At 37.1% G+C, this 16,243-nt stretch overlaps 1 protein-coding gene across 1 annotated transcript in view; it reads left to right on the forward strand.

Moving 5' to 3' along the window:
* The window catches only part of LOC149816465 (isoprenylcysteine alpha-carbonyl methylesterase ICME-like), a 44,743-nt gene that overhangs the window by 23,964 nt on the left and 4,536 nt on the right, over positions 1-16,243 (forward strand). Inside the window, exons 8-10 of the mRNA XM_089988112.1 lie at positions 3,163-3,228; positions 3,321-3,464; positions 8,614-8,704. Coding sequence (XP_089844238.1) covers positions 3,163-3,228; positions 3,321-3,464; positions 8,614-8,704 — 301 coding nt within the window. The remainder of the gene's footprint in view (positions 1-3,162; positions 3,229-3,320; positions 3,465-8,613; positions 8,705-16,243) is intronic.

Here is a 16,243-nt window from a genome sequence, read left to right on the forward strand (position 1 = left end):
TGGAGAACTTCTTGATGATCCTACTCCTTATAGACAGCTTGTTGGAGCTCTTTCTTATCTTTCCATTACTAGGCCAGATATAACTCATGCGGTTCATACAGTCATTCAGTTTCAGCATGCTCCCACCTCCGTGCACATGGGAGCGATTTTGCGTATTATTAGATACTTAAAATCCTCTCTTTCACGAGGACTCTTCTTGTCTGCTTCATCTTCATTAAATTTAATTGCATATACTGATGCTGACTGGGGAGGTGATCCCAATAATAGACACTCAACTACTGGTTTTTGTGTGTTCCTAGGTGAAACCTTAATTTCGTGGAGGTGCAAGAAGCAGCAGAAAGTCTCTCTTTCCTTCAACGAAGCTGAATACAGAGCCATGACAACCACCACTATAGAGGTTGTTTGGCTCAGACGATTGCTAGCGGATATGGGAGCTAAAGCAACACAAGCTTCAAAGATGTGTTGTGACAACAAAAGTGCGATCTACATTGCAAGTAACCAGACATTTCATGAGCGCACTAAACACATTGAGATGGACTGTCACTATGTCAGAGAGGAATACTTACATGGAACCATTGATCTGCCATATGTTACATCAGAATATCAATTAGCAAACTTTTTCACCAAGCCTCTCGCTGCTCCCAGATTTCACTTCCTCTTAGACAAACTTTCGCTCATTGTACCGTAAGTTTGAGGGTGAGTGTTAAAATGTAAACTGTAATATATATATATATTATTTAATATTATTATATTTTCTTTTATTATTTTTCTTTATTTTCTTTTTTAGCATCTAGTTCAATAGAAACTAGATATTTGATCCAGTCAAGTTCCTGTTGGAACTTGATTGTGCAAATAGCTGTTGGACTGTAGTCCAACAGCTATAATAAATGTTGTTGGACTATAGTCCAACAGCTATAATAATAAATGTTGTTGGACTAATGTCCAACAGCTATATTAAGAGACGTTGGAATCCAACGTCTCTTTTGGAGAGCTCAAAATGAGCTCTCCTCTCTCTTCCACTTTTTTGTATATATAGGGGTGAACCCCTTCAATGTAAAACAATGCTTCTTAAGCATTTTGTTCATGAATAAAGTATTATTTATTTTTCAAGTGTTCTTCCTTTTATACCCTTTCAAGGGTCATGCTTGTAGTGTCTCCAATAGACACTTGTTTGTGAGTTATTTGTGCATTTGTTGAAGACCACCATTTCATTACAGCATGTTCAAATTTTGCAAGACTTAACATTTCTTGATGTCAACACTACTTATGAGCCAAGACATAATCTTGGCGTGTCCCATTCTCCACTCTTTCCACTTTTTCTGGCAATGACTTTGTTTTTTTAACCTCCGTAAGAGGTATTTTCTTCTCTCTTTCACCTTTTGTATGAATTAGCTTAGGCTCTAAATCGAAACCATCCACTAATCTCCACAACCCCTTTCCCCATATGAGGTGCTTCATAATTGAAGCCCATGTAACAGTTTGTATCGTTAAGTTTAATGGGTTTAATAGTGACATTATCATTGTCATCAATTTTACAAGGTTTGAAACGGCAAAAAAAGAAGGAGAATAAGAGTAGAGGAATAAAGGAAAAAGAATGTACTCTACCATGGATAGTGAGTACGAGTGCTCCTCCAATCTTTTGCAAGAACAACTTCAAAGAATGTCACTTTTCTTTTCAACCTTCGAATGACACACTTCCCGCTGTACCAATAAGAGTTGCTTGATCACAATCGAGCTTTGATACCATGAAAGAAGATGAAATCCACAATCGGATCTTCAAATGATACTCACAAAAGATCTCTTCACAAGAACCACAAAGGTTCATAAATGGCATACACTCACAATCACAAAAACCACTAGGGTTCATACAAAATACTCAAAAAGAGTATGCAAACAAAGAGAGAAGAGGAAATATATTTCATCCAAGTGGGAGAAACCCACACAAAAAGAATGCATTACAAGGGGGAAATGACCCCATATATATACTACACAAAAGAGAGCAAGAGAGGGAGTCGGTGGGCTCCCAACGGCTCTAAATAGAGCCGTTGGGAGTCCAACGACTCCTTTTGAAATGTACTTTTTGACTTGGTCAAAAAGTAGCTAAAAGTTGAGATGGCTAAAAAATGAAAAATAAGACTAATCCTAATTGGATTCTAACCTAACCTAACTAAAATACATAACTTAAACAAAAAGGAGATTACATATGAGATTACATATTACATATTTTAACAGTGTATTGTTTGTCCTACATGTTTACTTCTTTCTTTGTAATACCCCTCTTATATAAATATCATTCATTGTGGGGGCATTCTTGTATTTTAGCCATAGTTAGTTGTAAGGCTGTAGAGTCAACTATTTTTGTCTTTTTGTGCCATAGATGGGTAGACCCCCATATATGTTGTAATCATACATTCTGTGCCTTGAAGAAGTTTCTCTTCTCATCTTCTTTGCTCTCTCTCTCTCTCTCATGATTGAAACTCTATTGCTTTGATACTTGTTAGTCTAGGTTAGTCAATGACACGGTTGGTTTTTCTTGATGTCCTTAGTTGATTATTTATGGGCTTCCGAGGCTCAGTCAAATAGGCATTTCATATAAGATTAGGGCTATGAATGGTTGGTTAAGATCAGGTTGCGACTGAAATTTATATAATTCCAATATGCTAATAAAATATAAAAGCACAAATAGGAAAACTTCACATTTGTTTTATTGTCTTCATGAAAATTATGTACAACATTGGACAATGGGCCGGCCAGGCTCAGCTTGGCCTGGTCTTTTGGGTGGGCCAATCAGGGTCAAATCCTACCCATCAACAGGCTGGACTAGGTCTAAGCTTGGCTCAAGCTGAGACAAGGGCAAAACCCCTGGCTCAAGCCCTTTTGCAAATGAGAAGAACATCAGTCAGACCAATCCAAGCTGGATTCTGTCTTATTTTGAATGGTTTGGCTGGTTCATCAAATGACTATTATTCTACAATTAGGGTTTCACGAGCTGGCTTGTCTTACCTTGTCATTGTCTTTTTTCTTTTTCTTTTATGCACCTTCCTCTAGCTATTGTTTCCCTATCTTTTGGCATCACTGGAACTGCTTTTAGCTCTAAATATTATGATTTTAGCTGTGTTTTTTCCCTTTATATGATTCTCATAAATGAGTTTTTAATCATAGGTACAATATGTTGAACTTAGTTGATCATTTCCATAGGCGGGGTCTATATCGCTCTATATTTCTTAGGTATTATACTCTGCACCATCTTTCTAGCTTTGAGTATCTATGTATTTTCTCATTACTCTTCTGCTTATGTAATGTCGTGTGATAAGTTGCAGTATAATGGAAGGTGAACATTCCTTGCAGCGTTTCTCTCCTGAAACAATTGTTCAAGATCCAAGTAATCAATCTGCAGTTTCTCTCCTACCCCCCTTCATTCTTTTCCATGGAAACAAAGATTACTCGATACCAACAGATGCTAGGTATTAAAAGCAATATCAAGAATGAATGTTGATCTTCATTATCTTAAGATTGATTTTTTCCCTTGAAGTGTTAGGATTTTAGATGTGTATTATTTGTTTTGTTGGGTGGGAGAATGCCATTATCATATTATTAAATGTCAAACATTGAACAGAAGGTAGCCTTCTATATACATGACCAGCTGACTAGGTAAATGAGAGAGAGAGAGAGAGAGAGAGAGAGAGAGAGAGAGAGAGAGAGAGAGAGAGAGAGAGAGAGATCAAACCTAGCCTCCAAATATGCAGTGGTTTAGGAAAATCGATGCATTGAATTGTAGTAAGCAAATATGATTACTTGCTTCACCAAAGTTATCCAAAAACACCATATAACAGAATAAATATGAGGGATTCAGAAGAAAAATTTGACAAAGAAAAGATGCAGGTTATACAGTCAAGTATGGGCATATAGACAGTGTGTTTATAAATTTATTGTCTTTCCGTGTCCTTGTTAGAGTTGATCTTTGGTGATATCTGGAACTAACCACATTATTTAAGAATTAAAAAATGAAACAAGAATTTTAAAGTTCTCCTTTAGGATATTTTGAAGGAAATATAAAGGCTTGATAATTGAGTCAGATTGACCTCTAATTGTGTTATTCAGGAGACCATCTATACTGGTTGTGTGATTCCAAACACACCTGATTTGTTGGTTGGGTATTCTTGAACATTTTGATCTCATCATATTGGAGATTCCGATGCTTGCAAGTTGGTCTTTCCTATGTAACATGGATATTCAAAATGCCCAACACACCTGTGTCAACACTAGCACTTCCAGGTTCTGGTGCTGGATGCTGTCATATATAGACATATATGGAGTATTAACATGAGCGAAAGGAAGGGCAGTAGGGACAAACAAAAAAGAAGGAATATATTCTATTCCTTTGCCGATCCACAAGGGTCGGGATATACTATATGTAGGATATGTTATATGTTTTGACTATTTTTTTTTGCTTTCTATTCTACCTTTCTACATTGTTTCTTTATATTTTAGTGGTTTTCTACATTTTCAGTTTGTACATGTGTGCATGCACAACTCAACCACACCCTCACATCCCGCTGGCTGTAGCTATGTTACACCACATAGCAACACCCATACCTACATGGCACATGTCCTTGTCTTACATCACAGTGATTGTAAAGTTTTTGGTCCTTTGGAGGTTATTTAGAAGTTTGTGAATCCATCCTGTAAGTCATTTATCTTGCAAAGGTCTCTTATCAGACATTGGTAAAGTAAAATGATGCAAAATTTTCTTTAGAGCTTTTGAACTAAAAAAGCAATCAATTTGATTGAAAAAGTTAGAGCTTGAAAACATTTCTACAGGTGGAGTGAAAATGTCTTAATGTTGTGTTTGGGGCTCAAATCTTTGGGAAATCCTATAGTGAAAAACAAAACGACACCTGTTTTTGCTAAACAAGCAGAACAATGCTGGAAGAAAGAATAAATTTTTAGGAGATACCAGCTGCTTTCTTTTTGGCTTAGGTGTGACTCTCAGACAAGGTTTTAAAACCCGTGACTCGGGACTCGACTCGTTCTTTATTGACTTGTGACTCGGCGGGTCAACTCGGTGACTCAGACCGGGTTTTGTTAACTTTTGATTTTAAAAGAAAGACAATATATAAATTGTCATTTATACATATAAAGGTTTGTAGAATGACTTAATTACTAGTTTAATTGATTAATAAGTAAAATAACATCAAGTAAAACTGCTCTTAATTCAAATCTCACATTTACTAAAGAAACTACACAAGCAGGAACAAGTCTTTCAAGACAATATATAAAGAATGACTTAATTACTAGCTTCAAGAACTTTAATAGCCATGCTCGATCATGGTTTACATCCTGAATATATGGACATAGCTGTTGTGTTGCTGGGCCTCACAAAATCCTTGCAAATTTTTGGGAACATTGAACTTTATCTTGATATTTGTAAGCGTCTGTCTGATGTAGAGTTGATTGGACCATGCCTTATATATCTGCACATAAATGCATATAAGCTTTGGATAATGAGAATGCTGTGATGTATATATATTATAATGATAAATGTGGGCATTTTATGCTATTGGTTTTGAACAGGCTGGCAGGCTGCCAACTATTGTGTAGGTCTCACAGCAACAAAGTTTCCTTATGGACATTTGCTCTATGTACCTATGTACTTATATAGTTCTTTGTAAGTAGTGGCGTGGTGAACTTTTAATGAAAGAAATAAACTCAAACCCTTTAGGAGGAGGATTTGGAGTTTTGACAGGAGCCACTTCAAGTGGGATCTGATGGAGGATATAGAAGAATAACAATGACTTTCATCTTGTGTTTCAAGTTTCAACCACCTGGTATGCAGTATCAATATGCAAACAAAGTCAGTGTTGCAGAGATGGTTGCATGAGGGATCAGTTATGTTAGCTGGATTAGTGGATTCACTCTATGTTCATTGAGGGGTACTGGGTTTGATTCCTTACCTGGAGCTACCAAAAGGAATGAATGATGGACATCTGAAATTTGATAGACTTTTACTAATTTTGTGATTTTATATTAAGTTGGTAAGCCTATTGTTATTATGCTATTTGTTCTTTGAAAAATGAACACTTATGAAAAAATTGCCCATAGCCTTTGAAAAATGAAAAAAGAAAAAGTGCCCAAAACTGGCCCGAGTCAGGCTGAGTCAAGATCGAGTTTTCGCAAAACGAGTTTACCTTGCCGGGTTGACTCGTTGGAGGGCCGAGCCGAGTCACCAAGTTGACTCGGCGAGTTTTAAAACCCTGCTCTCAGAAACATGTTTGAGACTAATAGAAGGTCAGACCCAGTCTGGCCTGGTTCTTATGGGGCTCTGCTGAGGCGTGCCTTTATCAGGTCCAGTGTCAAAACTAGGCCAGTATGTCTAAATCAGCCTGAGCATGGATGAGGTGCTATTGTTTTTTTTTCTTTCTCAGGAGTTTGGTCCTTTCTCATACTGAGATGGGCCTAATCACATGTCAATAAAGCTTGGCACCAACTGTTAAGCTCAGGGTGGCTTAATCCTGATTGGGCATCCAAAATCCTATTGAATAGCTAGCCCTGTCCAGTTGACACACTTCTATCACTATCAAGGGCTGTATGCCTCAAATTGCAGTGGAAATCAAGATATAAAGACTTGAAAATTTATGACATTGGGCTCAATGGTTTTGGAAAGAAAGGCGGAATGATGACTCATGCAGCTAAAACAAGTTGGAAGCACAAATTGCATATAAGAGAACTGGAATTTACAGGGGAAAAAAGGTGACAAATGGCACATGATCTGGTTCCGAAGTCTTGGTTGTGTAAATTTGGGTTTCATTATGAATTTCATACCATTTCCAGAACCCTAAACATAGAAAATTTGCAACAGATTTGTTGGTATTGAGGTTAAGCTGCTTGACTTTATTATTTATTTCTTGTCCTTTTTCAAGGAGAGTGAGAACAACAGTGCTTTAATCCTTGACCTTGACCTTGGCTATGCTGCCCCCTATGATGGTACCACTAGCTCTAGTGGTTATTTTATGAGCATCTAAAAGTGAATTTGCAAATGTGAAGGATGGAAGAAAGTTTTCGGTTTTTGGAAGGGGGATTATTGTATGTGGAGGATCAGTGTTCAAGTTATAAAAACAAAAGTAATCAGAGAAAGGAAAGGTCATGCCTTTTTGATCTTAAATAAGGAATGTTGTTGATCTCTCAGTTGGATTGGGTGAGTGATTCTTGACATTTTCAGCCTTGTTTGTCTGCATTTCTTTATGCTGCAAATTTTTTTTTGATATAATGGCAGTAAACTAGGTTGATCTATGGCTATTTTTTCCTAGTGTAGGTTCATAGCTGGGCTGGGTTGAGCATACTTGATGGACAAACTGGTTGGGTTGTTTTATGCCTAGCTAAACCCGATTTGGCACAAATAGCCTAGAATTAGTTGTCTTGTCTTGGCTAGGATAGCCCTGGGTCTTGGTTTTGCAATTACAGTTTTTTGGATAGATAAGATAAGTTGGCTTCACTTGGCAACAGCTTGATCAAATTGTTGTGCAAGAATTAACAGAGACAAGAACTAAAAGGAGAAAAAGGGGATTGTTCTACAAGAGAGGTGCATTTGGAAAAATAGGGAAGTGTCTTGCACATGGTTGCCAGGACGGGAATAAAAAACAGAAAGCAGTATGTGAAACAGAATGGGGAAGCAGTTATTTCGAATTTTTAAGGGATTCGAGAGGTGGGAAGGCGGGTAAGCAGCAGTATGAGGAATCATTTAACAAACGATATGTGGAATCATATAGAATACTAAGAAATTAATGGAGAAAAAAAAACTTTGAAGAAAGGAATATCACCATTACAGACTATCATTTTATTAGAAAATTTCTAGTATCACCTAGTTAAGAAAATAAAACACAAACATACATTCAACAAAACTACAGAATATTCAAAAAGCAACAATTTATTAAGCTTACTTTAGACACTGCACATTTAAATAAAAAAGAGTTTGTGCAGTAATTTATGCATATTTTTTCACATATATTACAAATCTAAAAAAGATATTGATTCTTTTCATCTAAAAGACAAGCAATAGCAAAATATATTCATATTATCTCAAAATTTGCAAAAGAAATCTTACATCCAAATAGTGTCATACTTGTATCACTGTAATTTTACAGAAAACTCTAACATCCAAATAGTGTCATGACTTAGAATTGGGATTCCCACTTAGTTTAAGGGATTCTGGTAACTGTGGTCTTGCAGAAAAGTGACTGAGGATGTTTGTTATTCTGGAGGGAGCGATCTTTTTTATATTCTGTCTTTATTAGTAGGTGCATGTAAAACATGTTTTTTTACCTCTTCTTATTTGAAGTGAATACCTGCCCCCCTAAATTGTTTGTGAATCTTGTTTTTGTGTAATATGCATGCAATCTTTTCAACTATGTTCAGGGAGTGAGAATTTGAAAACTGACATAATATCTATATCATAACATGAATCTTGGTTCTGTTTAAGTCAGAATTGTGCATGGTTCATGTGCGAAGTTAATTTATGCATTAAAACTTTTTTGAATATTTATGGGACTTCCTTTCTAATTTAGTTTGAGGAAGTTCTTATATGTGCTTGGTCATTGTGAATATTTGGTTATGCAGCAAATCGTTTGCGAATGCTCTTGATGGTGCTGGAGCTCAAGTTAAACTAATTCTATATGAAGGAAAGACACACACAGACTTGTTCCTTCAGGTAAATTCCGTTGAATTATCATCTCAGGTCTGAAACTGTAATATCCTGCGAGTCTGTGTTTTCATTTTACATCGCTAAGCTATGCATGGGTATGGGAATCATTTTGGCACCGATATGGGGCACTGGGTTGTTCAGCCTTGAATAATAGGGCTTGGCAATCTATATGCATATGGATTGTATATGCATTTTCAAGTTGATATAAGCGTTGGACTTTTGGTTAGTTTCTGAAAATTGATTCCTTGACCCAGTTTTAGTTGGAGGAAATGTCTAATATAGCATGTAAAGTTATGGAAATATTCTCTTGAGAGAATCCTTGAAGTTCTCTGTTGAAACCAGGGTTACCGGAAACACATATGCATAAGGGGAAGCACACTTCCCCGAGACGTGCTTCGGAAGCGCGAAACGCGGTGCTTCTGAAACGCACAGGGAAGCACACGTAAAAAAGAAGAAACGCGTCCCCCTTTAAAGGGGTACGCGTTCCCCTTTAAAGGGGGACGCGTTTCCCTTTAAAGGGGGACGCGTTTACGAAATATCTTTTTTACCCTTTTTAAAAACGAAATTAACACGTGAAAAACAAGAAACAAAAAAAAAATTCTGAATAAGGGTAAAACATGCATTTAAAAAAAAACCGTGAAAACTTAATAACGAAGGCTCTGGGTTTTGTTTTTCACCCGACTCCTCTCTCTGTCTCTCTCTCATTTTCGGCCACCGACGACCGACGACCTCCGACGATCGGCGACCTCCGACGACCTCCTTGATCGACGTTGGCAATGTCTCTATTCAGGTATGTTCTCCTCTCTCATCCACTGACGTCCGGCAACCTCTCTCTTTCAATTCGCTCTCCTCTCTCATCCACTATTCTTGTGTTCAGACTCTTGATCCATCAAAGTGATAGTGATATTCATGTATACCTCTGTGAATGGTTTGTTTCGTGAGTAGCAAGTTGTAGGGATTCAGGCTGATGAGAAAAGCAATGGTTTCCAAAATAGGTTCTGAATGGCCTTTGTGTCTTGATTAAAAAAGAAACCCTTGTTGACGATGGTCAACCCACAAAGGCGTAGCTAGGAGCCCAATCCTAGCCCAACCCTGATTCCATATGAAATAGATTTTTATCCATTTTTGTTGCCCAGCCCAGTCCTAGCCCAGCCCTGACTGCAGCAAATAGTTTGATTTGTCCATATGAAATAGATTTTTATTAATAATTGTAGCCATTTTTTATTTTATCTCAAAAAAAAGAATTTCGGGGCATTGCCCCCGAACCCCCGACTATCACACAAAATTTTTTTTGCTACACCCCTTGTTTGCCCCTCCTCACATGAATCCTAGCTGCGCCACTGTCAACTCAGGACTTGCAGGTTGTTTTGCATGAGAGCTACAACACATGCGCCAACCATGAAAGTTCAGACGATTAAAAAAATATTAGACTGTGATACGTGGAATCAACGAGCGCAGTTACCATAGATATGGTTGTACCCCTGTGATACGGGCTTTAGACTCGAATGATCAAGATTGTTTCCTTGTATAGACTCGAATAGGGGCTATCACCCCCTTGTATAGGAATAGCTGTGGGTATACCCCCTGTGATACGGGCGGAACACCGAATGTCTTTGCTGATTCAGGTATCAGTTTTCTGATTTGGGTTTTAGATGAACATAAAAAGATCTAATTTCTTTTAAGGACTTTTGTTGAGATTTTAATTCTATTTAAATTAGATATGTTGGTTTAAATGTTGATCTGCTTGTTTCTTGTACTAGGTTCACGAATGATCAAGATTGTTTCTGTTTGAAATAAATTGATTGGCGTTATGGATTTTTAATATGCATCCTTCTAAAATGGGTTCACAGTTTCACACTGATTGTAGTTAAATCGATTGATCGATGCTTGTGTTCCGGTGTTTATTACGGACATGTTTTCAAGAATCATATATAACCTTATGGGTTTTATACACAAATTTTGCTATATGCATTGAGTCTTTGACTCTTGGCTGATTCAGATTCGTTAAATTTGATTTGATGGGCATATTCTGATAAGAATAAATAGAACTAGTCTGCAGTTCTTTTTAGATTGGATTTATCAAGCTTCTACCTATTTGTGATTTCCTGGTTTAAATTAAATCTGTGGTGTTTCAAGTTTCAATTGTCATGTTTGTTTGAGATTTAGTTTAATTAAACTTGAATTTTAAGGCATGATGCTTTTCTCTGTATTCATTACGGGTGTTAATGCTATTAGAAAAAGGAAATCTGATTGGTTTCATAGTTCTGTAATTTAGATTGTGACTGCGAAGCTGTGTGTGATACATATTGTCTGGATTATTTTGAGAAATGAGCATGATTAGTTTATGTGCGCTAACATTGAAGTTGTTTAGTAAACCCCACAGTATTTTACGGGAATTCGATTGCAAGGGACGTTCATGGTTCACTTTGGGTCTCTTTTTTTTCCCTTTTGTTTTGGCATTCCACTATCCATATTTTGCTGTTAATAATAGTTTTTTTAAAGTGTTCTAAAATGATTCCTATACTCTTATGATGCATGTATATTTGTCTGTTCTTTGCTTCATTAATGACCATCACAAGCTATGATCACGATAATTATGATGACGATAGTGATTCTTTGTACAATTTGAAGCATGAATCGTCTAATGGTGTTGGGAAGGACAATGCAAGAAAGGGCAAGACCAAGAGGTCTTCTGATTGTCCATATCAGTTTGAGGACAGAAATGAAAATTGTTTTGATGAGAAAGATGAAGAAGAATATGACTACTATTCTGAAGATGACAAAGATGATAAACTACCTAGCATGCATAAAACAAGAGTGCTATGGCGCCATGTATTGAAACAAAAGAAGAGTGGGCAAGGAAAGCAAGGTGGAACCTAGGTTTTTATGTAAAGGCATTGCAAAAATATTTATCATGGGTCATATATTCGAGTTTTTGCACATCTCATGGGATCTTCAAAGGGACAAATTGTTGAGATTTCCTTTTGCCCTGTAATTGCAAAAAATGCAGAATTGGCAAAAAAAATTAAGAGGCAAGTTCGCAGAGTGGAGGTTTCATCAAGTGCATTTGAGTTGAGGAGATCAAGAATTGATAATCCGAAGAAGCCTATTAGTATGACTACATCATCTAGTGGAAGCCGAAAAACAATTGATATCCGTGATACCTTTAAAAAGGTAGAAAGAGATGATGTAGATCACAAAATTATCAGATTTTTGTGTGCAAATGACATACCTTTCAATGTGCTTCGATCACCATATTGGGAAGAGATGATATCTGCAGTTAGTAAAATGCCTGGATATAAACCCCCATCATATGAAAAAACACGAATAACGTTGCTTGATAGTGAGAAAGAGTGTGTTCACAGAGAGTTAAATGAATTTCGAGAAAAGTTTGAGGAGTTTGGAGTTTCTATTGTCTCAGATGGTTGGACAAATATCAAGAACAAACACTTGATAAATATACTTGCATCAAACTGTTTTGGCTCGATGTTCTTATATGCAAACGATTTTTCTAATGTGCAACAGTAGATGCAAACATTGTCGAGTTTTTGAAGACGGGATTTAGACTTGTGGGGCCTTCTAATGTAGTGCAAGTGATTACAGACAATGTAGCAAATTGCAAGTTAGCAGGTGAAGAATTAAAACAAACGTATAAGTATATTTTTTGGTCACCTTGGGTTGTGCACACACTTAATTTGATCTTTAAGGATTTAGCACATGAGTTTAATTGGTTGGGAGAAATATATTTGCAGAGTAAAGAAATTGTGAAGTATATTACGAATCATTCAAAGGCACTAGCAATCTTTAAAAGCAATGAAAAATTAGAGTTAATAAAGATTGCAAAAACAAGGTTTGTTTTCTTAAAGTGTTTCGTCGTGATACCTAAACTACATAAATACCAACATGCTAAATGCTACTAGCCATAGATACATGAATAACCTTGGGTAAGAAAAGGAACCTAGTATCTTTGGACCACCAGAGTATGGTAAATGGGAAATAAGAACCTTTTTTATTGAAGTTGATGTTTTCATTGTAGTGAAGAAAATAATGACCGAGTTTTTAATGGGAACTTAACGTCAACCATTAAAAACGGTGAAATATTGTGATGCAGAGCATCCTGAAGATCCGCACATTGAAGGCAAAGTTGGATCCATATCTATCCCATCAGATTCGATCCAGGATGTGATTTGTGGCAGATCCAATCATGCAGGACCATCTGGGTCCAATTGGATCTTCGCGTATCCAGATCCGTTTTGAATATCATGTTTCAATTTTTAAGATATTTTGTTTTCTCATAAATTGTATTTCTATGTTTGATTCCATTTTGTATGTCTGGGATCATTTATGATTTTTTTATATATTTTATTTTATGTAATTTTTATTTTTAGGTGCCGGATTCTACGAATCCGGATAGTTCTAGTGCCCTATAGGATTGTTTTGCGACACTAGAGGGTGTATGGGGTACTCTGGATAGTTTTCTTTGTTTTTTCAATTAAAAAAAAACCAATATCGTGAAGGGTTTTTGAAGCACAAGCATCATTTGAATCTTGGATAATTTTCTTTTTTTTTTCGATAAAAAAAAACAATATCGTGAAGGGTTTTTGGAGCAAAAGCATCATTTGAATCTTGGATCTTATCCAAGATCCAATTCAGCCCAAACCATAGATGGAGCCACCTTGATTGGACCTCTATAACCCTCATTTGAAATCAGTTTGACCATAAAAGGTCAAAAAGGGTTGTTGGAGAGGCAATGATGCCCATTTTCAAAAGAAGCCCATGCATTGGGCAAGTGAGTGACACCTTGGAGAAGCCCACCCCCCTTTTGGTGTGATTGGAGATGGGGGTGGCATCATCATTCTACCCTCCAACAAAGCTTAAGAGCCCATGAGGGTCGACCATAGAGGGGGTCTTCTTGTTTTTGAGAAAGAAATTCGAAATGATGATGAGGGAGGGGAAGATGTTACTTGAAGGGTGAATAGGGTCGACCATAGAGGGGGTCTTCTTGTTTTTGAGAAAGAAATTCGAAATGATGATGAGGGAGGGGAAGATGTTACTTGAAGGGTGAATACAGTCTCAGTATTTTAGCCGTAACTCTCTAGATACTGGTCTAAATTGCATGATCTTTAGCTTTCTGGAAAGCTAAGACATAACTCTACAACTTTTATGTTCATCACCAAGGTTGAATCTTCGTCTAAGGGTCTCAAAACTATCCGTCTTTCTGCTGCTGTCGAACAACTGATAATTTAAATCATTTGTTAATATCCTGATTTAGGATCTTGAGATTCTCGATTTCCTGATATTTCCTGCATAACTTGTGAATCTGGAACAAGAATTGATTAGTTGAAATGCTGTTGAACTTAATTCTTATTTTGGGTTTCGTCTGATTCGTATGTCTGCAAGTCTGAAATTCACGTTGATATAATGCATGTTTACGAACCCTAGATTACAATCTATATCAAGAACCAAATACTGATTCGAAAGTTCAAAATTCTGTATAGGGTTGTAGGAAACTCAGAAAATTTCAAATTATGGCTCGTTTGAAAGGTCTAGATACGACCTACGATATCTCTGTTGGGAGTTTTGACAAACTCTGTCGTTTGAGGAGTCGAAAACCACTTTGAACAAGCTGTCCACCAAACCCGGAGAGTCTGTCATAGATTTGACTTTCAGTCCTGGTTTTGAGTCCGTGGAGCGGACATTCCTTATCCAAATCCGATGATTTTGGATTCGTTGGAAAGGTGTGCGAGTCGCACACAACTTTCCTTTGGACCGCCTCTGTCGAAATAGAGTGCACGAGTCCCCAAAACCCTATTTCCCAGAGTCTTGTTTGGACTCATCTTAGTGAAAAAGCTTTCACTCGTTTTAAGATCCGTTTGGATTCTAGATCGTGGATCGGGGCGTACCGAGTCCACATCATTTTGGTATCAGAGTCAGGTTTGTTGGATTTCTAAATTCGACTTGATCCCCGTTGTAGTGGGAAGGTCAATTTTTTTTTTAGGATCCATGCACCATGTCTGGACGAACCGGATATAGGAGTCAAAGCGAGTATATCCCTAAAAAGGACATTCGCGACCTTAAGGATGGAACTTGAACCTTGCGGCATCAAATCGATGATCTTCGTTGTAAAATAAAAGATTTTACCAATGAGCGAGAGAAGCCATTCGAGCGAAGTCAATGCGTTTCTCGAGGAATGCGTAGAACACCTATGACTCTGATGATGAATTTGAGTCAGAACTGGATAAGAAAACGAGGTTTTTGCAAAGTCAATTGCTCGCTGAAAAAACTCGGATGACAAGGATAAAATCTAGACTTTGTGAACTAGAGTTAAGGGAATACCATCGTGACAGACCTGATCTGCTCGAATCTTGGAGGTCTGATTCCATTCGTGGGTCTGACCCACATCGATATTCATACTCGTGTTGTCAGTTGGATCCGTCCAGGAGATCCAGTCGAGAGCCTAGAACTCCAAATCTAAAGTCCAACTATGCGAACTCTTCGCATAGAGATTTGAGGCATGTCCCTCGTAAGCCTGTCTCAGCTGTTAGTCCCCGACCCAACCCCACCTCATTCAAGAATATTAATGCTGGATTCAGGTTAGAGGAAACCTCGTATGTGAGTTGCGAGGATGAAGAAAATTTCGTTTCTTATGACTTAGAATCTTCGAAAATTCAAAAGGTCATAGGCGGCGATTTTGAAATTGATTCGGATCGTGAAAAAGAGTCCCAGTGTGATGAAATCAGTCGCACTCATATCATTTCCATAAAGGATTCTCCTGAGGAGCCTTTTCGTGAAATTGTAGGTGACTCGATATTCAATGAGGAGAATGAAGATGAACCTATCCTCGATATAACATTTGATGCATTGTCTGATGAAATTGATGAAATCGAGAAGGAACCCTCATTTGAAATTGAGGATGTTCCTATGCATGGATTTATTACTGAACCAGTGTTAGAAACGATGTATGAAGAGATGCTCCATATCTCATCATTTTGGAAAATAAAACCTCTAGAATACCAATCCTATGTCAGTCTTGACGATCCAGTCTATGAGAAATTTTATGAGCCTATAGAAGATATGATTTTGCCTCGAGATGCGTTTGACATGATTATCAACATTGATCCGTCAAGTCTCAGTGAATTCATTTTTGATAAACATGTCAAAATTGAAAAGCCCTATTATAGTATTGAAAATTCGATCGAGATGTGTGATAAAGAGCTTTTATGAAATGAAAATTTAGAAGCTCAAAATGAAATGTCTCTTGTTGACATGTTCGAAAATTCTAAGACAAATACATTGAAAATGGCAAACATAAAAACTGTAATTTTTTTTTGTGACCATCAGGATTTTGTTGATAATCGTACTTCTGTATCTTTGATAAATTTCGATAGTAATTTTGCTCTATTATTATATTGTGTTGCTTATTTTCAAAATGAATTGTCTTATGATTGCAAAACTTTGTGTGTGAAGTTTGATATTGTGATTAGCATGATACATAGACAATTTTTATCTCTGACTGATCTGAATTTTATTGTAATCGTTAGAGCC

This window comes from Nuphar pumila, chromosome 14 (genome assembly GCF_984573655.1).
Source record: "Nuphar pumila chromosome 14, dmNupPumi1.hap1.1, whole genome shotgun sequence".
In the NCBI taxonomy this organism is placed as follows: domain Eukaryota; kingdom Viridiplantae; phylum Streptophyta; class Magnoliopsida; order Nymphaeales; family Nymphaeaceae; genus Nuphar; species Nuphar pumila.